The sequence below is a fragment of the Vicugna pacos genome, chromosome 6 (genome assembly GCF_048564905.1).
Source record: "Vicugna pacos chromosome 6, VicPac4, whole genome shotgun sequence".
NCBI classification, from domain to species: Eukaryota; Metazoa; Chordata; class Mammalia; order Artiodactyla; family Camelidae; genus Vicugna; species Vicugna pacos.
In genome coordinates, this window is record NC_132992.1 from 32,939,959 (window position 1) to 32,962,253 (window position 22,295).

The 22,295-nt window shown below is 46.8% G+C and overlaps 2 protein-coding genes across 2 annotated transcripts; one reads left to right on the forward strand and one right to left on the reverse strand.

Annotated features, from left to right (window-relative positions):
- Positions 1-8,851: 8,851 nt before the first annotated feature.
- PSMB5 (proteasome 20S subunit beta 5) lies at positions 8,852-13,023 on the reverse strand. The gene is made up of 3 exons (XM_006217236.2): positions 12,471-13,023; positions 11,437-11,743; positions 8,852-9,356 (listed from the first exon to the last, which is right to left on the reverse strand). Exons 1-3 carry the CDS (start codon positions 12,666-12,668, stop codon positions 9,070-9,072), a joined length of 792 nt encoding a protein of 263 aa, XP_006217298.1. The 5' UTR covers positions 12,669-13,023; the 3' UTR covers positions 8,852-9,069.
- A 4,436-nt stretch (positions 13,024-17,459) lies between these two features.
- On the forward strand, positions 17,460-18,588 carry PSMB11 (proteasome subunit beta 11). The gene has a single exon (XM_006217305.3). The coding sequence runs from the start codon at positions 17,494-17,496 to the stop codon at positions 18,385-18,387; it is 894 nt and encodes a 297-aa protein (XP_006217367.1). The 5' UTR covers positions 17,460-17,493; the 3' UTR covers positions 18,388-18,588.
- The last annotated feature ends 3,707 nt before the right edge of the window (positions 18,589-22,295 follow it).

Below are 22,295 nucleotides of genomic sequence, written 5' to 3' on the forward strand. Positions count from 1 at the left end.
AATATGGGTCAGAGAAAAAAAACTATAATGGACACTACCAGGATAACTGGGGAAAACTGAATATGGTAAATGAAATGTATGAAATTAGATAATGTGACTGCATCAGTCTTAGGCAAGTTATTGGCATCCCCATTTTATAAGATACAGATACCAGAGAGAGCTTACTACAAGGTCCCATGGCCAATAAATAGGTGGCTGACCTGGACCCCTAAGCCAGCTGCTTTTTCAGCCCCCCAAATTTCACAGTCACCCAGGCCTCCTCCATTCACCTTTTGGTTCTCAAAGTCCAGGATGCTCTTGGTAGGATCTGGTTCTCAGCAGAAAGGCTTATTGCCTCCAGTTGTTGTTTTTGCCCTAGCAGCACCCAGGCTTAGGTGGTAACCCAGGCAACAGCTTTGCTTGTTACATGTAAATAAGGTGGAAGTGTTGATATTCTTAAGAGTTATAGACTTTCTGTGTTTCCTTTCCCATGTTTTCCATTAATTAAAAACAACAAAAAAAAGAAAACAATACAAGCCAGCCAGGAAGTCACTAGGAAAACATTAACTTTTGGTAGGAACATACTAGGACATCTCTTACCCTCAAGTGAACAGGTGATCATTTTCAGAAATGTTAGGATGAAGGGAAAACAGAATTGTTGATGATTATTATAATCAACATTTATTGAAGGTTTACTTGATGCCAGTCAGTCTCTTTCATTTAATCAAGTCCATGAGATAAATACTATTATATTGCTTCTTTTACTAATGACAAAACTGAGACTTAGGGAAGGTGACTTACTTCAAGGTCATGGAGCTCATTAAATGGTAGAGCCAGAACTTGAATCCAGGTCTCCTGACTCCAGAACCTGCACCCTTGACCATTCATTATTCTCTGCCTAAAGTGAAATCTACTCTGCATTGTGAGTGTAGCTCAGTGGTAGAGCGCATGCTTAGCATGCATGAGGTCCTGGGTTCAATCCCCAGTGCCTCTATTAAAAAAATAAATAAAATACTGCATAAAAAAAAAATCCACTCTGCCTCCCTATGTTATCCTCTTGTGCTCTCTTGTTCTGAGTCCATGAAAGACAAGCTGTCTTCCCTCTGATCATCAATAGGATGCTCATAACCCCCATACAACATCTCCTGGGATGTATCTTTAATTGTGAGTCCATTTTTACAAAGTCAGAATTAAGATGGAAAAGCCATTTCTTTTTAAGTTTCTTTTTTTCCCCTAATGGTCACAAGGGAATATTTGGTAGAAAATTTGAGTAAACCATTTTTGTGCTATAAGGTAATGAGAATAGCGAAAAAATGTACCTTTTCCATCTAAAATAAAATTACATGTTTAAATTCTAAAGCATTTGAGATTTCAAATGTTAAATTTCACAGATGACTTGTCGATTGAGGAAAAGCTACTTATTTAGCTTTGAATCAAGCAGATCTCTTTAGTATTTTAAGCTGTTTCTGTTTAGTGAGATCCCAGAGGGGCCTCCCCATACAGTAGAATCTAACTTCCCCTGGCGTGAGGCCGGGACGTTGTTCCTGACAGTCATTCATTACTATACCCGAGAACATTTGAGAACAGTAGTGGAAGGAAATCCTGGAGCCAGTCAGGAACGTGTCCTCAGAGACACTGGAGAGGGAAGTACCTGTGAGAGTTGGGATTTGAAAGAGGTTACAGAAAGGTAGAAGATAATGCAAAGGAAAAGAGAAGGAAGAGAGGCAGGCAGCAGGGAATAGTACTCCAGGAAGAGTGATGAAAAAGCTTTATGTTGTAGCAGGTGTGAAGGCAGATTAGATTTTAAAATAAAAAAGTTAGGAATTGGACTAATTATTACGTGCAAAATAAATTGTATAAACAGCTTTAAAGACCAGTAAAAAAGAATAAATACAACAAATCAAAATGCAATAAAATAAAAAATTATAGATAGATAAATGCAAAGAAAGAGGACAAAGAGGAGAAGAAAGATAGATGCCAGCTAACGTAGGCAGAATAAATGACAGAATTTGACTACTGTATAGCACAGGGAACTATATTCAATGGCTTGTGGTAACCTGTCATGAAAAAGAATATGAAAAAGAATGTATGTATATGTATAACTGAATCCCTATGCTGTACACCAGAAACGAATACAACATTGTAAATCAACTATACTTCAAAAACAGAAAGTTAAAAAAAAAAACAACGGAATGACAGAATTTGAAAAACCAACTTTGCAATCACCAATGCCAAAACTGATTGAGGAAGAATCATCAGTGGATGCTAAAACCAATGGGTGCAAGATTGTGGGAGTACAGGATATTCACATGATCTCAAATAATCATTCTACTTATCATTAGAGTTAATTAATTACTAATTAATTACAAAGAGCAAATATACCTTTATACTGGAGAAACCTAGCAGACAAACTTCAGCATCACTGATAATGAAACAAACTGACCTTATGTGCCTCCAGGGGCAGCGCAATGGGACGTGCACAGCATCGCCCAGGCAATGTTCTTGCTAAAAATGTTTAACCTGAATCTAATTAAGAGAAAAGCATCAGACAAATCCAGATTGCACAGGACAAATGATGGTCTGTACTCTTTAAAGTATAAATGTCATAAAAGACACATTCACATATGAGGGCCTATTCTAAATTAAAGGTAATTGAAAAGATATGATAATTAAATGTGATGTGTGAGCCTTGATTGAATCCTGGATCAGGGGAAAAAAAGTATAATGGACATTATTGGGCCAGTCGGGGAATCTGAATACAGACAGGATATTAGATAATATGACCATAGTAATGTTAAATTTCTTGGTGTGATAGTGGTACTGTAGTTTTGTAAGGGAGTATCTTAGTTCTTAAGGAGACACATTTAGGGGTAAAGTGTCATGATCTCTGTAACTTTCAAATGATTCAGTAAAATACTTTTTTTTTCAGTAAAATATTTATTAATAAATAAATGGATAGATAGATATGAAGCAAATGTGGCAAAATAACAATTAGTGAATGTAAATGAAGGGTATATGGGTATTCATTGTACTATTTCAAATTTTCTGAAGTTTTGAAGCATTTCAAAATTTAAAAATGGATAAAATTTTTTGCTTTAGATATTTAGATTCAGCCCTTTCTCAAGACAAGGAAATGGTCTCATGGACTCTGAGATTCTCTGATTTATTTTAGAACTCTGTTATAATGCTTCAGAGAATTCCAAAGTGCACGTTAACGAACACCACCTAGGATGTCAAGGCATTTTGTTTGAATAGGTGGAAGAAAAAACCAAGTGGCAACAATTCTAGATTTTGAAGGAAACCAAAGCCCAAAGAAAAGTGGCTTCTCTTCATTTTTGGGTGTGGAGTTGATGATACAAGTTACTCCCTTTTACCATCAACGATTAGTCAATTAGTCCTTCCCTGGTAAAGAGCAACTCACTCATGTACCTGACATCCAGGAACCAGGCTTGGGTCTTCCCTAAGCCTCTGCCCATGGACGGAAGAGAAAACAAAATTTAAACAAAATATGCTGAAGGAGATGACCTACAGAGATATAGCTGGAGCTCGGTTTTGCAGGAGCTGACCGTATTTTGTGTGAAACGAATCCTGCCATTGGCAGAGGAAGACGACAGGACTGCAGGATCCAGGCAGAGTGTGAATGGGCAGGAATGTGTCTCAAAACTGCCTTTTTTTTTTTTTTAAGCAGTCTAGGGTCTTTTTTTTTTCCCCCAATTATTTCATCTATCGGGGGGGTAGGTAATTTGGTTTATTTATTTATATTGACGGAGGTATTGAGGATTGAGTCCAGGACCTTGTGCATGCTAAGCGTGCACTCTGCTGCTGAGCTATATCCTCCACCTCAAAACTGCTTTTTATGACACTTCATTGTCATTTATAAGGAGGGGGTGGCATAACATTTTTAAAAAATTCTGAAAGAAAGCAATCTTACTTTGTCTTAATTTAAACATTAATGTAATGCTTCATAGTATGTCTAAGAGCAGAAAATAGCATCTTGAAATTTAACAGTAATAGAGAGTCACAGTGCTTAGAAGGGTAAGAATCACTGGCATAAAGACACCATAGTGAAATCCTTCCTTCCTTCATTCATTAAAAATACACTTATTACATTATCTCTAATGAGTAGCCTGCACCACGTTAGACCTTGGGGAATAAACAAAAAGAATAGTATAGCGAGTGTTTAACTGAAAAGGAAGACAGACGTCATGAAACAACCAGAGACCCTACATAGATGCTCTTGGATGTAGCGCATACAGTCAAGGGCCACATGTGGGCTCTATTGACTCAAGCCTGGTTCACCTTTATGTGCATTTTCTCTTTTGGAGGGTACTTAGAGATGTAGGACTATGTTTAATCTGTTGTTCTGGTTTAAAATGCTCCACTGCTTTCTTTTCTATAGATTAAGCTGTGAGTGCAGTCTCAAGACTCAAGAGAAACAGAGTGATTATGAGCCCTCCCACGGAACCCTGGTGCTCAGGGGATTCCCTCCAAACAGACAACCCTGCACATCACCACTCCAGATGAGCTGCCATGAGAAAAGGGCCTGTGCATTGTGAAACTCTGTATGTACAGGGAAGCTTGGAATGTCTGTTTTGCGAACCTAAAAATAAAACATTAAAAGGTACTGAATCTGTGATCCTGCCTCACTTACCCTGCTCCTCTTATGAAAGAGGTTTCTACTTTTCTGTCTTCCCGGCGGGGTTGAGAAGGTGGTTCTGAGAGAGCCCAAACCTTCTTTCCAATCTTGCACAAGCAGGGTGGACATGGGGAGAGTCTTGCAGAATGTAACTGACTGTGACAGTACAGGGGCAGCACGCAGAGGGGCACGTGTGCATTATGTATGGCTGGAGAAATGATCTGTCTCCAGGGGGACATGTTTCACTGCGCATTAGCTTCTAGCCTCTTCCTTCCTCCCTATTTCTCTGTCCACTCTCTCTGTCACTGTCCTTCGGAGTCCCCTTCCCACTCCCTGACCCACCCTCCTCACAGTCCAGCTCTGCCCATCAATGTCTCCATCCATCTTCTCTGCCCCGTCCATCTCTCCCTCTCCTCTTAGCTCAGTCTCACTCTTGCTATCCAGGAGTTGCTTTTCTGCTTCTGTCTCTCATTTGTCTCTTGTCTTCTCTAGCTCACTTTCTCACAGTCCATCTGTGTTTCCCTCTGTAATACTAGCTTTTTGGGTACCCTGCAGCTAGAGATAACCTTTTCTTGTTACATTAAAGTCCATAAGCAGCACTTGGTTTATTGATTGATTAGGTTTTATTTAAATTCTGCAGAGGGAAGAAAAGGGAATTTTTATAAAGAGAGAGCAGTGAGAAAACATGAAATCAAGCAAAGGGAGAATGGAAATAAGGCGCAGCCTGAGAGGAGGTGGCAGGGGAGTTGCGGGGTGGGCATTAGAAGAGGTTGAACCCAAGGTGTCTTTATTTCCTTTCAAATAAACTGGGTTGGATGTTCATGGCTGATGACAGCTAAGTCTGGGTCATAAAGGGTTAAGCGTCAAGTTAGGCTTGGCACCTAATGCAGAGGCAAAGCTTTAGGGAGAAATGAGTTGGGTTAAATAAACCCAAGAAGCTGACGTGGGTAGAATTTCTTCTGCCTGACCCATTAACAACCGCGAATGGGACATTTTAGAAATAGTTGTTACTGAAATGCTTCAGTGGGGCATAGCCCTGGGAAGCAAGAACTTGGCTCTGAGGCCAGGCCTGGGGTGCACTGCAGGGATGCATGTGGACAGTAGGCTGAAGGGGGCTGGGCGGCCTGGGTCAGGCAGCGGGTGGGAGCAGCTGCTGATCAGGGCAGTTCTGATTGCTGGGTTTGCTCTCTCCTCTTGCCCGTTATAATTAAAGCTTTCCCAGTATGATTCTGGCTTCCTAAAGGGGAGCTAGAATTTTAAAAACAAACAGGAAAACAAACAAAAAAAAACAGCAGAGATGCTTGGTTGCCATATACGTATGTTTTAAATCATAATGCTCTTAATCCTGTCTTGAGGTTACTGCTGCTAGTCAGTTTCAAAGCACCTAATCTACTGCTGGAGCCCTAGTAGGGGGGGCTCTTAACAGAACAATCAAAACAAACAGAAAATGAAATACTTAACTGTACTCAACAAATCACATGTGCTCATGTAAAATCATCATTGACCCAACCAGCCAGTGCTCCCCCAGTTTCCCTCCACCTTTCTTTACTTTACTGCCTTTCCATCCACCTCTTGCTCTCTCCCCTGACAGACCATACAGAACCCGTGGACCAGAATAAATCAGTTGTTTTATTTCACCTCAAAGGATGTAACTTTCCACTCCCGAAATGGCTTTGACAGTTTTCTCATTTGCTAGCTGAGGAGGATATCAAGAGACATTGACCTTCTGGTTTTGCCCAAAGAGGCAACACTCAGTAACTATCAGGCTTCAGTCCCTGATTTGCTTTAACTAAGTCCTTCCTCCCTCCTCCCCATGTCCTCACCTACCTTTTTGCCTTCCTTCATGGACATTCTACTCACCCCATGGGGGCACTGCTACTCCCTGTAGCCTTCCCTTGCCTGGTGTGGAGATGCCAGAGGCTCACCTGTCTTCAACCCCACAGCATCCCCTACCAGCAAGAGAAAGCTTGGGACCCCTGGGAGTGTTTGGTCTCTATTTAATCAGATTAGTCCCATCACCTACCCGGAGTCAGATTTTGGTGTTACTAAGCTATCTGTGGAAGGAGGAGAAATTGTCAGACATCACTTAAAAAGCCCTGGCCCTTGGATGCCTGGGAACTGTTGAGTGAAATTAATCTTCCAGCTATTTAAGGCAATTTCTTTTCCATCATCCTTTGTCAAGAGGACTGCACTGGGAAATGAATCTGATGGGAGTCCCTGAACTGGTACATTCCACTCAACAGCATCTCTCCAATGCCATGCAGCATCCATCATCCCCACACAAGCAGAGACACAGAACATCACTGCAAAGCCAGCTCCCCACCAGTCCCAGCGTCAAGAAACTGCGATTGCAGGGTGGGTATCATTGGGCCTAGAGACCTGCAGTTTTCCTCCACCTCCGCTCTACTTTTCCAGAAAACCCACCACAAATTGACCTTTTCCAGTGAGCGAGTCTTTCTCTTATCCAGGATCTAGGAAGGCAGAGACACAGGGATATGCCAAAACACGGGACTGTAGGTTGTATGTCTTCTTGCCTGAACATAGGCTCAGCCAGTGCAGAAGAGGTATTTACATTAAACAGCTAGCCCACTGCAAAGCCAGGTGTGAGACAGCAACAGGGCAAGGATAGTATTGTTTCCAGATAATCTGTTCTCTCCAGACTAAATTTTCTGTCATGGGCTAAGAGACCACGGAGTCTTATGCTCTCTGGGGTCCTATAAAAGAATTCCAGTCTTCAGCTCTTTTCACCCTCAAGGTTATTTCCTATGGCAGTTATTTTCAAATTGTGTTCCTTGGGGTTCTAAGAAGTCCCAGGGAGTATGTGTATGTATGGAGTATGTGTGGGAAATGGCTGGAGGCTGAGGCACTAGACCCTCAACTCGACTTCAGTCTGATTTGATTTCTTCCAGGGGTTGGGATTTCTCTTAAGAATTCATTTTTAAAAAATGTTCTGAATTTTTTTTTTTTTTTTTTTTTTTAGTTCTAGTTTTTTAAAAGTTCTGCAAACCACTGTCCTAAATGAGAGGAAGACAACTGTCTGTACCCTGTCATAGCCAGGCACCTGCTGAAGGCTGCACAGAAGGGGGCTGCTGCGTGGCTCCTGCCTGCTGATTGTCGAACAGGTCCAGGTCCATGCTGGCAACTCCCCGACTCCAGGGGCAGTGGAGGCACTTTTCAGCAAAATGAATCTCCTCAGGTATGAGAGTCATTTGTTTTCCAAACTCCCTTCTCCGATCTCACTAATTCCCAATTTCCCTGCATTTGACAAATGCAATTAACGAGCCTCGATCAGTTCCTGGCCGACAGCCCTCATCAATCAATACAGACGGTGAGAGGCTGATGGGGGGAGGGAAGGTGCGAGAAGGGAAGGTAGCTGTGGTGTGGGGGACAAGAGGCTTTACCCCTCAGTTTCTGTGGATGACCCTGCCCAACCCCTCAGCCTCAAAACAGGACACTGTGTTGTCACCCTCACCAATCACTTTCTCCCTTCTTGCAAATCAATACAAAGCAGTGTTGTTTATGCCTCCCTCTCCCATTTTTTGAAGGTTTCTCTCAACCTCCTCCATCTCCCCTATGACAAGGTCTTCTCTTTAACAGAAGGCCTTGCCATTTGCTGCCACGGGGCTTGGGAAGCCCCTCAGTGCTGGGTGTGATAAATCAGCCATCTCTCTGCTCTCAGCAGGACCTCTTCCCCACCCACACTTTCCAGTGACAATTTGGTATTGCTTCCTGCCCAGGAGGCTGTAAGTCCACCATCATCTCCATCTCCCACACAAACACACTGGAGGGCCAAAAGGACAAGGATCACCAACCTAGTGGTCACTATTGCTTTCACACATACCTCTTTGCCCTCTTCCCAGGGTCAAAGCCCAAATGGTTTACCTTCCTAACTGGTTCACCCTCTTCTGCCCTGCATGTAGCATTGGCCTCCCTTCCCCCACCACAGGAGAAGAGCTTTCTCCTCCGCAGCTCTGCCTGGTACAGCCCTGTGCATCTTTCCACCTCATCAACTTTTCATCTCTTTGCAAACAGAATTGGGAAGTCTCTCCCTCCTCCCTGCCTCTCTCTCCTTCTCCGTTATTAGCATCATGAGTGGGGACGTTAATGTATTCACTAGACAATGTCTTCACACCACTGTTTCCTGTAATTACAGTCACTTCCCTCCCACTGTCCTGGCTTATTTAACTGTAAAGTGCTTGGAGGAGGGACAGTGTGGACAAAAGACACAACACGGGCTGAGGTCAAGTAGTGTAATGTTAACATCCAAGAAAGTAAAACAAATAATTACTTCTGCAGCAGCTCATTAACTGGTAACACATAGAGGTCAATGCACCAGAGCTTTAAAGAAAATGATCGATACAACGAGGGACCCCTTCACTAGAGGATGGCGAGCTATATCCACATTACCAACAACAGTCAGCCCAGGAAATGCAAGCAGCCACACCCACCCTCCTTCAGGGGGAAGATCCACTATACTTGTCATGTAGATCAGCTACATTGTCACTGGACACTCGGATCCAGCCATCCTCCCGGACGTGGTAGAGGTTGACCGCGCCTCCTGAGTAGGCATCTCTGTAGGTGGCTTGGTAGATGGCTCGACGGGCCAGATCATAGGCCTCTTCCACTTCCAGATCATAGGAGTAACCCCGATCCATGACCCCATAAGCATACACAGAGCCAGAACCTACAGAGAAGGCGGCCCCCGAGATCCGGTTCCCTTCGCTGTCCACATAGTAGAGGCCTGTATAGAGAGATGAGGTTAGCGGGGAAAAGTGACCACCCCGTCTGACATCTAATTCATCCTCCAAGGCAACAGTTTCCCAATTCTCCTGAAACCCAGGGGAGACAAACAGAAATACAAGAAAACAGCACTTTCACAAAGTTACTTAAAACAAAACGGTGAAGAAATTAAACTAGAGGGGAGGGTAGAGCTCAGTGGTAGAGAATGTACTTAGCATGTGTGAGGTCCTGGGTTCAATCCCCAGTACCTCCATTAAATCAAACAAACAAATAAACAAACCTAATTACACCTCCCTCCAAAAATAAAAAAGAAATCACACTAAACATTAAGACCTCAGGATTTTACATATACCACCCATCTCACCTCACATTACAATAACATTACAGAAGCCTTGTCTGCTTCTGTACAACCAAAAAGCAAGTATAATTCAAATGACTTAGAGCATAGAACTTCAGGCACTGTGGAAGATAATGTTTAAAACAATCCTAACTCCCAGAGTTTAGACTAACTAGGGGACAAGGCATACATTCCAGAGTAGAATAAAGCTTAGCATTCTAAATCATACTGTAAAGACCTGAACTGTCCACTATGGTAGCCATATGTGACTACTGAACATCTGAAATGAAGCTAGTACCATATGCTGGAATAATATTTTGGATCTAGTGGGTTAAATATATTATATTATTAAAACTAATTTTCCTTTTTTCCTTTTAATTTTAAAAACGTGGCTACCATAACATTTAAAATTATATGTATGGCTCACACTATATTTCTACTGGACAGTGCTGGTATAGACCAAGAGTTGGTCAGGCCAACTGCCTATTTTTGTAAAGTTTTACTGGAACACAGCAGCATCCATTAGTGTATATACTATCTGTGACTGCTTTTGTGCTAAAACAGCATTTACGTAGGTGAGACAAAAAACATATAGCCTGCAAGCCTAAAATATTTACTATTTGGCCCTTTATGAAAAAGTTAAGTCAACCTCTGATATAGGCAAAAATTTAGACGAAGATTTTAATAAAATTTTTATCAATTCCAACTGCCTGCTGTAGGAAGTAGATTGGTGGGGCACAGGAGAGATGAATTAGTTAACAGAGAATCACTGAAAGTATTTGAGAGCTGGAAGTTTAAATATGAATTTGATGACAAAGGCAACCAGTTGGAGAGGTCCAGCATGCATCAAAGGGGAAAATTATCCAGAAAGTGACGAGCTGTATTCCAGCTTGACTAAAGGGAGATTCAAAACTGGCTGAAGAAAAACTAACATCAGATACAAGACTCAATTTTCTGGCAAGGTTTTTATATACTGGAAAGAAAAACAGGCTAAGGAATTTCTTTTCAGAGATGACACCAGGACCTAGGTGATTCGATCAAGCAAGGAAAGGAGATGTGTCCCAAAGGCCCCTCCTAGGCCAAGGACTTCCTTATGAAAAAAAGGGAAGAGAAATGACTAACTTTTGAGTAGTTACTTAGTTTCGCTGTCCCATGTAATAGCTACCAGCCACATGTGGCAGCTAAGCACTTGAAATAGGGCTACATATGCCGAAATGATAGTATTTTAGTTATTCTGGATTAAACGAATTGTTAAAATTAATTTCACCCATTTCTTTTCACTTTTTAAATATGCCCACTAAAAAATTTAAAATTGCACATGTGGATTATGTTATATTTTTATTAGGCTGCAATGAGTAGAATTTTTATGTCTATTACTCAATTTAATTCTCAAACAACTTACCGTTGCAGATCTTACCGTTTTATAGGTGACTGGAAGGAAAAACATTAGGTGCCAGACACTACATGCTTTACATGTATTAACTCATGGAACCTATGTCACAGATGATTAACAGCCTGAGCAAATAAGCACCCTGCCTAAGGTCAGACAGGTGGTCAATGATGCAGCTGATCTACCTCGGCACCCTTTCCTACACTACAGTCCTTCCTTGAACAAAGAGAAGGAAAGACTGAGAAGTAATCAACACATTCTCAGCACTGACAGAAGCTCTTTCATTCATCTGTTCATCCAAGCCCTCCTTCTGTAGTGACAGCCTAAGAATCACGTGGTTGCAGCTTAACTCACCAGGGCCTCTCTTATCCCAGCCACAGATCATGGTGCCCATGGACAGACCCATGCCTTTATATTGATACACCATGTTGGCAAGCAGCTTGGAGGCAGCTGCTACCGAGATGCGTTCCTTGTTTCGAAGCTCATAGATTCGACATTGCCGAGCCAACAGCCGCTCCCAGAAGCTGCAATCGGCTGCACCCCCTGCCATGGTGCCCAGCAGGTAGGGGTTGATCTCTATCACCTTCTTCACTGTCTGGGAGGCAATGTAGGCACCCGCTGTGGCCCGAGAGTCCGCTGCAACAATGACTCCATGGAGAAACTGTTCAGAGGGAGGAAACACAAAACAGGCCACATCAGACCACAAAAACATCACCTTGACATTTCTCCATGCATCAATGCAAACCCAGAACACCTCTGTCTCTGCCGTTTTATACTTCACAACATACTTTTCCACATATTAGTGTCACCAGAACTTTACATCAATCCCTTGGCATGGGTACAACCAGTATCACCTTCACTTTACGGCTAAGGAAACAGGTTCAACGAGAGCAAAAGACTTGCCCAAGATCATAAAGATACTTATTGCAAAGCTGAGCCAGGAATCCCAATAGTCTGGCTCCTAGTAAAGCGCTCCCTCCCATCAACCTTCCCTCTCAAGCCACAGCATGTTGGTTACCCTGGCCTATCGGGGCCACCCAGTTCCCAAAACCTTTGGTGGTTACAACAGCCTTCCCTCTGCCGGTGTTCACTTCTGCGGCCTAACCATTCCTGGACAGGAGCAATCTGGAGTCGCCTAGGAATCAACCCAAGCAGCCTCATGCTCCTTTCCCCACTTACCCAGCCCGCCCCCCGCCCCTCTCCGGCCAGAGCAAGAACCGAGGCTTCCCCGGGGCAATGAGACAGCGAAACCGCCGGAGTCCGGGTGGGAGGCCCGAGCCTCCGCTTGGGCTTCGCAGCCGCAACCACCGCGGGTTTCGGTCTGGCTGGGAGGCCAGGAAGGGCGCGGGCGCGCGGGACTGAGCCCGGCGCGGCGGCTGGGTCCGCACCTTGAAGGCCAGGGTGGTAGTTCCATGAAGCATTTCGATTCTTGGCTCCTCTGGGACACCCCAGCTGGGCGCGGCCAGGCTCAGCCCATCGCTGGGACTCCCTGGACCTAGGTCCAGTAGATCTGCACGACCCCCGAGTCCAAAAAACCCGCGCCGGTTCACGGGTAGCGGCCTCTCCAACACGCTGGCCAGCGCCATGTCTACTAAGGGCAAAGGGAACTGCCTGCCAGAACGCCTAGCAAAAAGCGGCCGGGCAACGCCTCACCGTCCCGGCTTCACTCCCTATTAAATCCATCCCTGGGAGGAGCCATTTTAACTCCTGGCAGCCACGCCTCCAAAAGGAAGAGGCAGATGCAAGTGACTGTTTTCACCGAGGAGGGAAAAATAAATGACTTCACTACCCGTAAATTATGAAGGGATGTGGCTGCCATCTTAACTTTGGTCACGCAAGCAGCACGGGATTAGATTAACCTCAACTTCATAGGAAGCAATTGAAAAATGTCCATGTTGAGGGAGGGAAGCGGGGGCGGCCATCTTTGAGAAGGGCGTGACTGGTTGAAAATCTGTTCTTAACCGGTAGCGGTAGATCGGCCCCGCCCCGCCCGGTGTCCAAGTAACTCTAACTTCTACTGCTTCAGCACTCTATTAACGCGCCCGAAGTTTCCATTTTGTTTAAGGGCACTCTAATACTAAGTAAAACAATGCTCTGTTCTGAGATCATTTTCCTGTGAAGTTAGTTAAACCACAGTAATTTGTGCTAAAAAGCGCAACAAAATAAATGTGCTGTATCACTTGTTGTATGATAGCATCAGTCGCCACATTAGCCACGTTCTCTAACAGTAACCAATTTTTAAGTTTCAGTATTGTCTTTTCTCCCAACCTCTGGTGGAAGTTTTAACAAGTAATGGATTGACTCAAAGGCAGACAGAAGAATAAAAAAGGGAAGGCAAAGGGACCAGTTAATCTACAGATTGGATTCTCAGTTCAGTTACTGAATAACTGAGTCAATAGTAATTTACCATTTCAGAGCCTGGAGGAGAGCTGAAGGTCCATAAAGATGTACCAAGAGGTTTTCTGACATGAGCTTGCTAAGACGAGCTCTTTTTCAGTCATGTGCTATATTTGATTGTCTCTCCCTCTCTCCACCCACCTTCATTTTTGAACCCTCTTGGGAACCATAACAAGCAAGGAAGTGGGCAAATGTATGAAATGTTGCCTCCTGCCTTATGGTTCTATGAAGTCAGTGTCTGGCCTTCCTTGTTGGATTCCAGCAGCAATATCCATCAATATCTAAATTCTGCTTTCCTCTTGATGCCCAACTCAGCCCTTCCTCTTCCCAGCAGACTCTGCATGTGTTGCATTTTTAATACTGAGATTTGGCAACCCTTTCCAAGCCCAACCATCAGAATATAATGAAGCAGAAGATCTTTATGTGGGTCTCACACTTGGATGGTGTGGAAAATGCAAAATGCCACTGTTTATTGAGCACATACTATTTTGCAGTCACACTCACAGTGCAGCTAGTCCTCCTGACTTCTCTCAGTGGTTCTTTCACTGCCACTAATGGCATTTGTACCTCTCTTAAGGCACTTTCACATTTTACCTGGTTATAAGTATACATTTATCTTCTGCTGGATTGTGAGCTTTTAAAGACAGGCATTTCTCAACTATTCGTCTCTGCGCTCACTGTATGCTTCATACATGTTTGCCAAAAAAATACATGAAAGAATGACAATAATGTTCTCCCAGTCACGGAGACTTGGAGCTCTGGCTGATCTTTGACAACTCCCCTTCCTTTCCTCCATATCCAGTAAGTTGCCAAGTCCAGTTGAATCTTCCTCTACAACACTTCTCACATTCTTTTTTATTGCAACCTAATACCACCTCTGGCTTCTTATCTCCTCAATCCTGAACTACTGAAATAATCTTCTAACTTTTCTGGGCCCAAACTGTGCTCTCTAATTTATTCTGCACAGCACCAGATTGATTTTCCTAAAACACCATCTAGATCTTATCACTTGCCTGCTTAAAAACGGTCTGTAAGTTTCAGCTCCTCATGGCATTCAAGGCCTTCCATGACCTGTTCCCAACTTACTTTACATTAGTTCTCTGCTCCAAGACCCCTACTCAGGGAGACTTCAAAAAGGAGAGGTACGAATGATAAGTGCTGCTCTTGGTGGGAATATAAATTGGTGTAGCCCCTCTGGAAAATACTATGGCGGTCTCTCAAAAGGTTAAAAATAGAAGTTCCATATGATCTAGTAATCTCATGTCTGGATACGTACCCAAAGGAAATGAAGTCACTATCTGGTAGAGATATCTGCACCCCAGTTGCGCGCGGCCTCTCCATTGCAGTGTTCTTCACAATAGCCAAGACATGGAAACAAAATCCATCATCAATGGTTGAGTGGATAAAGAAAGTGTTATATATGTGGTGGAATATTATTCAGCCACAAAAAGAAGGAAATCTTGTCATTTGTGACAACGTGGATGAAACTTGAGGTCATTATGCTAAGTGAAAGTATTCAGGTGGAGAACGAAAAATACTGAATAATCTTACTGATATGCAGAATCTAACAAAGCCAAACTCTTAGAAACAGGAAGTGTATTGGAGGTTGCCAGAGGCAAAAAGTATACAAACTTTCAGTTATAAGAGGAGTCAGTTCTGGGAATCTAATGTACAGCATGGAAACTATAGTTAACAATCCTCTTGTATACTTGAAAGTTGCTAAGATTATAGATCTTAAACGTTCTTACCACAGCAGCAACAAAAATGGTAATTATGTGAGGTGAAAAATTTGTTTTTTTTTTTCTTTTTCGTGGGGGGAAGTAATTAGGTTTATTTATTTATTTATAAATGGAGGTATTTCAGATTGAACCCCAGGCCTCGAGCATGCCGGCACTCAACCATTGAGCTATATACCCTCCCCACCAGGATTTGTTAACTAACCTTATTGTGGTAAACATTTTGCAGTATACACACATACACATACATCTATCAAATCATCACATTGTACACCTTAAACTTACACAATGTTACTTGTCAGTCGTATCTCAATATTGGCGGAAGGAAACAATAAGTGCTTTAGTTCAGAGATTGGGAGAGGAGGTCAGTATAAATTGGGGTGAGGTTGGGGGTTCAGGAAGTCTTAGCCAAGGAGGCCTGGATTCATTTCTTTAAATACCACTTGGATCCCACTGGTCCTCAAACCTACAGCCTCTCCTCTCTCAGCTCATACCTGGGAAGGATTTTCAGAATAGGTGATCCTTAAGCCAGACTTGGAAAGATAGGATTCAGAAAGATGGAGAGCTGGGAAATGTGTTAGAAATAGTGTGAAAAGAGGTTGTGGTCAATGGATTAGGATTGGAGAGTGGTGGGCCTTAAATGCCAGCCTGGGCTGGAGAAGGTGGATTTGATCTTGTAGCCCTTCAAAGTTTCTTAGTAGAAGAGACGTGGGGTTTGAGGGCTACCTTAGGAAATCATGATGCTGTGGAGGATTAGAGGGGGATGCTAGAGGGTGGCCAATTACTAGACCACTCATCTGTCCAGATCCGACTTAATAATGGCCTGACCTAGGGATGTGGCCAGCCATCCACATATAAAGAGTCTAAGACTACGACTTAGTCTCTGTTTAGAAAGCAGAGACATTCTTATCTCTTCAGGAAGATCCCCATGTGTTCCTACACAAAGGACTGGCTGGACCTTAGTGTGACCTCCTGGTTTCTCCAGTCTTCCCATGACATGTTACACTTGCCCTTAGTCCTGAGACTCCAGGAAACTATGATGCCACAGCCCTAACATCATGGTGTCTGGAGGGTCTGGACTCTTTCCTTTGCGTGTAGTTCTGTTGCTTTGAATAAACACCTTCCCACCACACCCCTTTGAGTTATAATGTTCAGTAAAATATACTCTATATGGTGCTGGGAGTGTTGTAGCTTGTCACTCTGCCCCAGTCTACTTTGTCTTAATGAAAGGCCAGCTGTCAGGGTCCACCCCTAGTTGGTCTAAGACTTAGACGCAGCATTATGGTGTCAAAGTCAGTCGTTTCTCCTGCCTTGGACATACAAACCAGTTTTTTGCCCTTGTGAACTGTTGGACAGAAGGGGGACTAGGAGAGAGAAAGTCACTAGATCCTTTCAGCTACATCTTCAGAACCTTAACACCAGTTAGAGAAGCTACACTGACGGAGAGCTGTCAGGAATGCCATCTCTGTATGCAGATGGAAGGCCATGTTCACCCCCAAAGCAGAGGAGAAAAAGACCTCCAGTTTCCAGTTCCCCTTCACCAGGCCCCACAGTACCCTGCCTTTCTGAAGGTATCTGAGCACCCCCATACAAGGCTCTCTTGCTCTTTTCTCTTTTGTCCTTGTCCTAGTCCGTTTCTCTTTCCCCACCTTGACCCAGAAGTGAAAGTGAGAGCTGAGCATTGTTGTTCCCTGGGCCCATCTCCTTGAAAAGAGAGCTCAGCATCAGGAACTCAGGCTGTGGTGGGGCCACGGCTCTCTACTCTCACTGCGCCGTTGCACTGACTTGTCTTCACTTTTTCCCAGGCTGGGAGCCCTTTCCGGGCAGCACAGGGCCTTATTTATCTTTGCCTGCCCAGTGCCCCTCACAGGAAAAACAGAAGGAACCCAGCTCTGCTCCTTCCACTGGCACCTCTTTTCCTTTCCAGTGACCCAGCCCCCATCCAGCTCCAGGTGCTTGGAGGGTGATGGACAGGAGACTCCTTGGGTGACACTCAGGCATGTCATGGGCAGCGTCCCCCCAGCGCTGGAGACTACTGATCTCCTTCCTGTCTCCCGTCAGCAGCCCTGGGAAGGGGCAGGGGTTGGGGAGGGCATTCTGTTCCATCAGCCAGTCCCAAAGCCAGATTTGGAGTTAGGTAGAAGTGAAGCCACAGATCACAAGCCTTCGTTGCTGGTTCTGGCTACAGCCCAGCTTCTCCTTAGTGTCTCTCTTTCCACACCTGACCCAGCTCACAAATCTCTGCGTCACTCCTTTCAACCTTTACTTGGCTCCAGGGATGGCTCTGCAGGACGTGTGCGAATGGCAAGCCCTGGACACCCAGGGAGCCTCACCTCACCTGCCGCAGATGGGGGTCTGGGCTGTGCCCCGGGGCTGTGACCCACAAACCTTCCTGCAGATCCACGGCCCCAGGCTGGCCCACGGCACCACCACGCTGGCCTTCCGCTTCCGTCACGGAGTCATTGCTGCGGCGGACACCCGGTCTTCCTGTGGCAACTACGTGGAGTGTCCAGCCTCACGCAAGGTCATCCCTGTGCACCAGCACCTCCTGGGCACCACCTCTGGCACCTCAGCCGACTGCGTCACGTGGTACCGGGTGCTGCGGCGCGAGCTGCGGCTGCGGGCGCTGAGGGAGGGTCAGCTGCCCAGTGTGGCCGGCGCCGCCAAACTCTTATCGGTCATGATGTCGCGCTATCGGGGTTTGGATCTGTGCGTGGCCACTGCCCTCTGCGGCTGGGACCGCTCCGGCCCTGCCCTCTTCTACGTCTACAGCGACGGCACCCTCCTGCAGGGGAACATCTTCTCGGTGGGCTCTGGATCCCCCTACGCCTACGGCGTGCTGGATCGCGGCTACCGCTACGACATGAGCACCCAGGAAGCCTACGCCCTGGCCCGCCGCGCCGTGGCCCACGCCACCCACCGCGATGCCTACTCGGGGGGCTGCGTAGACCTCTTCCACGTGCGGGAGAGTGGATGGGAGTATGTGTCCCGCAACGATGCCTGGGTGCTGTACTCGGAGCTGCAGAAGCTTCCGGGACCGGAGAAGGAGGAGGAGGAGAAGGCCACCCCAGACAGAGCTGGCGAAGGTGGAGAACCGTCTGCGGGGCCGGGGCCGGGGCCGGCGCCGGCACCGGGAGACTCCAGGATGCCCGCAGAGATGGAGACGCTGTGAGCAGCCGCAGGACCGGGCCCAGCCCAGGAAGTGGGTGGGAGGTGGGGCTGCAGGGGGAGCAGACTTACAGCAGTCTGGCTCTTGCTCTTACGAGTTGCCAGCTTCATGTGTTCCAAGACTCCATCCCTTTCTCCTCCCAGAGCTATTGATGGCTTTGTCCGACATGTTCCTGTTGGCGCCCAATAGATTGATCCAGCATCCTCAGCACCAAGTCCTTCTTTCAGCAAATACTTATTGCACCGGCTGCACGCCAGATGCTGTGCTAGGTGCTAGACCCTCTTTTCTTGCCATCCTCCTTTCCGCTTTTCCCCATCCTATCCCCTGTCTCTCTTCCTCCCGTTTTAGTGCTCAGCTCCGTTTCAGAGTCTTTGTCACTTTCTCACCTTGGTGAGGGGGGATAGCGGGAGCAGAATGAGGTGGGGATAGCAGCCCAGAGGGCCCAGGTGGGGAGGGGCAGGGACCATGCAGCATGGACACCAGGTTGAGGGGGGCGGTGGTGATGGGCCTCCGGCATCAGCTTTCCTCCTCCACCACCGCCCCCCCCAACTCAAACCTAATGACTATGATGATGATTCCTTTACTGAAAGCAGTTTTTATGAAAACTCTTTGAGGTAAAAGTTATCCTCACTTGACAGAAGAGGAAGAAGTTTCGAAGTGTTATGTGACTCGCTCCAGGCCACACCATCGGTGCAGAGATGAGGCTGGGATCCAGGCCCTCCATTCCAGAGCTGTGCTCCTTCAGCGCAGTCTCTCTCCCAGGGCCTCTTGCTACCAGGCCTCTGGGGAGTGATGTGGGGGAGAGGGCAGCTGGGCCATGTTCCAGCCTGGTGTCCAGGGAAGAAGGAAACCCAAGGAGCCCCCGGGCCTGGAGTGCTGAGCCCAGGAAGCTGGCCCCGCCGAGCCCCCTCTGGCCCTACTTGCCAGGCCTTGTGCTCAGGCTTTCGGGCCTGTCATGGCTGCTTCCAGAATTCTCCCATCATCCCTTTGCCTTCTCTCTGAGACAGGTAGGAAGAGGGGCAGGAGACAACCGTTAAAAGAATGACACAGCAATTAAGGATAGGACATAAACTGGTTAAAACCCAACTAGGCCCAAGATGGGGGAAGAGTCAACTCCCAGTCGACCTCGAGCCTCATTACGTGCTCATTGTAATATATTAGCATATGAAATAACAGACCCACAGGCGCAGTGACTTGACCGTCTGAGGCTGGCTATCAAAGGCCAAAAGTGGGCATGGCCCAATTCCTGGGAATCTGCGCCCCTTCCCCAAAGTAGTTGGAATAATCCTCCCATTTGTTAGCATATGAAGCTCCTGAGCCCATAAAAACTAATAACCCAGCATCCCCACCCCCAAGCATACTTTCTCTCTGGCCTTCTGAGACAGCCTGCACTCTGTCTATGAAGTGTGTGTGTCTTCCTGAATAATCTACTTTCACTCTACTTTGGCTGACTCTTGAATTCTTTCCTGCATGAAGCCAAAGACCCTCACTTGGCAGAGCACATCCCAGGGACTCGCCCAAGACCTGGGCCATAGCCATCCTCTTGTGCCCCATTTTCCTGCATCATCCCCAGCCTCTCCTTCCAGAAGCTCCCTCTAGGGCATGAAGAAAAGAGGGAGCTGGCTGTGCCAGTGGGAACTGCTGGCTTAGCACGTCCTCTCCTGCTCCTCCTGTTCCCCTCTGCTCCCCTGTGAGCCCTGACTTGGAGATGCAGGCTGACAGCTCTGGGAGGGATGCCGCCCCACCCTCCCCTCCCCAGGCCAAGTGAGGGAGATAGCACGGTTGATCTAGGAGATGGGACCTGAAGGAATGTTCCTGAACTTTCTTTTTCTGTCTTACTCCTAAAGCTTCCAGTCCCAAATGAACAGCACCTTTCCCCTTCCTGGACACCTGTCCTGCCAGCATCCAGCCCAGTCCTGAGCCCCAGCCCTGCACCTCAGGCTAAGAATTCCTCTAGGCAGAAGCTGGCCAGACAGAGACCTCCAGGCTCCATCCTTTAGGGAATGATGGGGGTTAGGGGGAGGAAGGGGAGTGTTGCAGAAATGTGCCCAGAACAGCCAAGGTCTGGGAATCTGGCCGGGGGCCTCCACAGCAGCTTTTCATCCTTCACCCACTCCTTAGCCTCAGGGGAGGAGGTTTAGGACTCTGGGAATGAAAACTAGAGGTCAGGGACCCCTGGGCCAGGCTAGTCCTGTAGGAGCACAGGAGGAAGGGCAGCTTTTGCCCAGGGTTCAAGTGTTTGATTCAGGCTTAAGAGGGTGCATCTCCAAATGCAGAGCTGAGTGTGGGTCTATGTCTCATTGTAAGTGAGCGATCCAGGAGAGGTGGCCCATGTGCGGCCCCTGTGTGTAGGAACAGGAAACAGGCTGGAAGAGAAAGAGGACCACCTTGGTAAGGAGATGGCCCCTTATCAAGGAGAAAGGATTTGTCACTTCTTTTGAGAAAATGGTCCAGAATAGAAAGGAGGCAGGGGCAAGCCTCACCCCACTGGTTCACTACTTCAGCCTCCTCCCACCCCTGAGGCCCCAGAGTGGGAAAAGGCAGGGAGGGAGGGGCAGTCCAGACCCTGGGGTTGTCACCTTAACCCAGCCCAAGGCTCCCTGGGAACCACATGCAGTTCTGTGCCCCTTCCCTTCCCTGTAATCAGGGAAGGAGGGTAGAACCCAGACAGGGAGGGCAGAACAGGAGGCAAGCTCCCTCTTTTTTGGCTCCTTCTCTCATCACCTCTCCCCTTCCCTCATCACCTCTCCCCTTCTCTCTCTTCTCTTCTCCTTGCCGGTCCTGCCCCTCTTCACTCCTTTTGACAGGCTCTGTCTTTCCAGTGGTGAGGTATTTAAGACCAGAGATAAGCCCAAGGGTCTTGATGACAAGCCTGTTTCCCTATGCCCTGTTGTTTTCCTTGGAGTTTAATGAGTTGGGAAAGAGCTCAGAAGGGTGTTAAGGAGGTCTGGGAGAGCAGGCAAAGGCCTGCATCCACTCCAATGCACCCCTCCCTACCCAGGGGCGGCCCATGAGTCAGTCCCTCCTTTTCTCCACTTATTCCTGAAGGTTTGATGCAGACATCAGGGTGAGACCAAAGGGGCAGAGATCTGGCCCGTCCTGTCCTGCAAAGGAAAACCTGTCCTTCTGACATCTGCTTGGGGTGCTGCCTCCTAATCGTCTCCCTCATTCCTCTCCCTCAAGGCTCTCGCACAGGCCTTCCGTCACCGGAGCAAGGTCCTTGTTCTCCCACCGCCTGGTTACCCTAATCAAGCAGGTGTGGAAGGCACGAGAAGGCATCTTCCTGTTGGAGCAGACCTCCCCGATGGCCATCCCCACCCACTTGGAGGGGAAGGTCACAAGGACCTGTCCTGATCCATCTACTTGCGTCCCCAGGAGCCCTGCCTGGAGTCAGGAGGTCTGGGTGCTAATGCTGGTTGCTGGGTGGGCCCCTTCTCTGGGCCAGGAATACACAGTGAGAGATGCTAGTGGCCCTCTGGGTTCCCACCCTGGTTGACTTTGATTCAACCCCTCAAACAGCAAACAGCCCACCACCCTGGCCCTCTGTCTCCTCCTTTGTGCTCCATGAAGAGTTAAGACCATAGACTGGGGAGAATTAAAGGCGGGGGCAGCAGGCCCAAATGCACTGTGATGGTGCCACCTCACCCTGGCCCATCTGCCCCTTGGTTGGCACCACAGGCTCCAGGAGGCACTGAATTGCCCCTTCTGCTGTCCTCCACCCATATTTTTTCCTACTCTGGAACTTGTCCCTCTTTTCTTAGTCTTTTTTATCTCTTCCTTTTTCAGTACCTCTTGCCCACACTTCTCCCCTCCACGCTCCCCTCTGGCCAATCCCCACATCTTAATTTCCTTGGACAGTTTAAGACCAATAGAGAATCCAGAGGTGGTGGGAGTTGGGGGTACAAGTCATT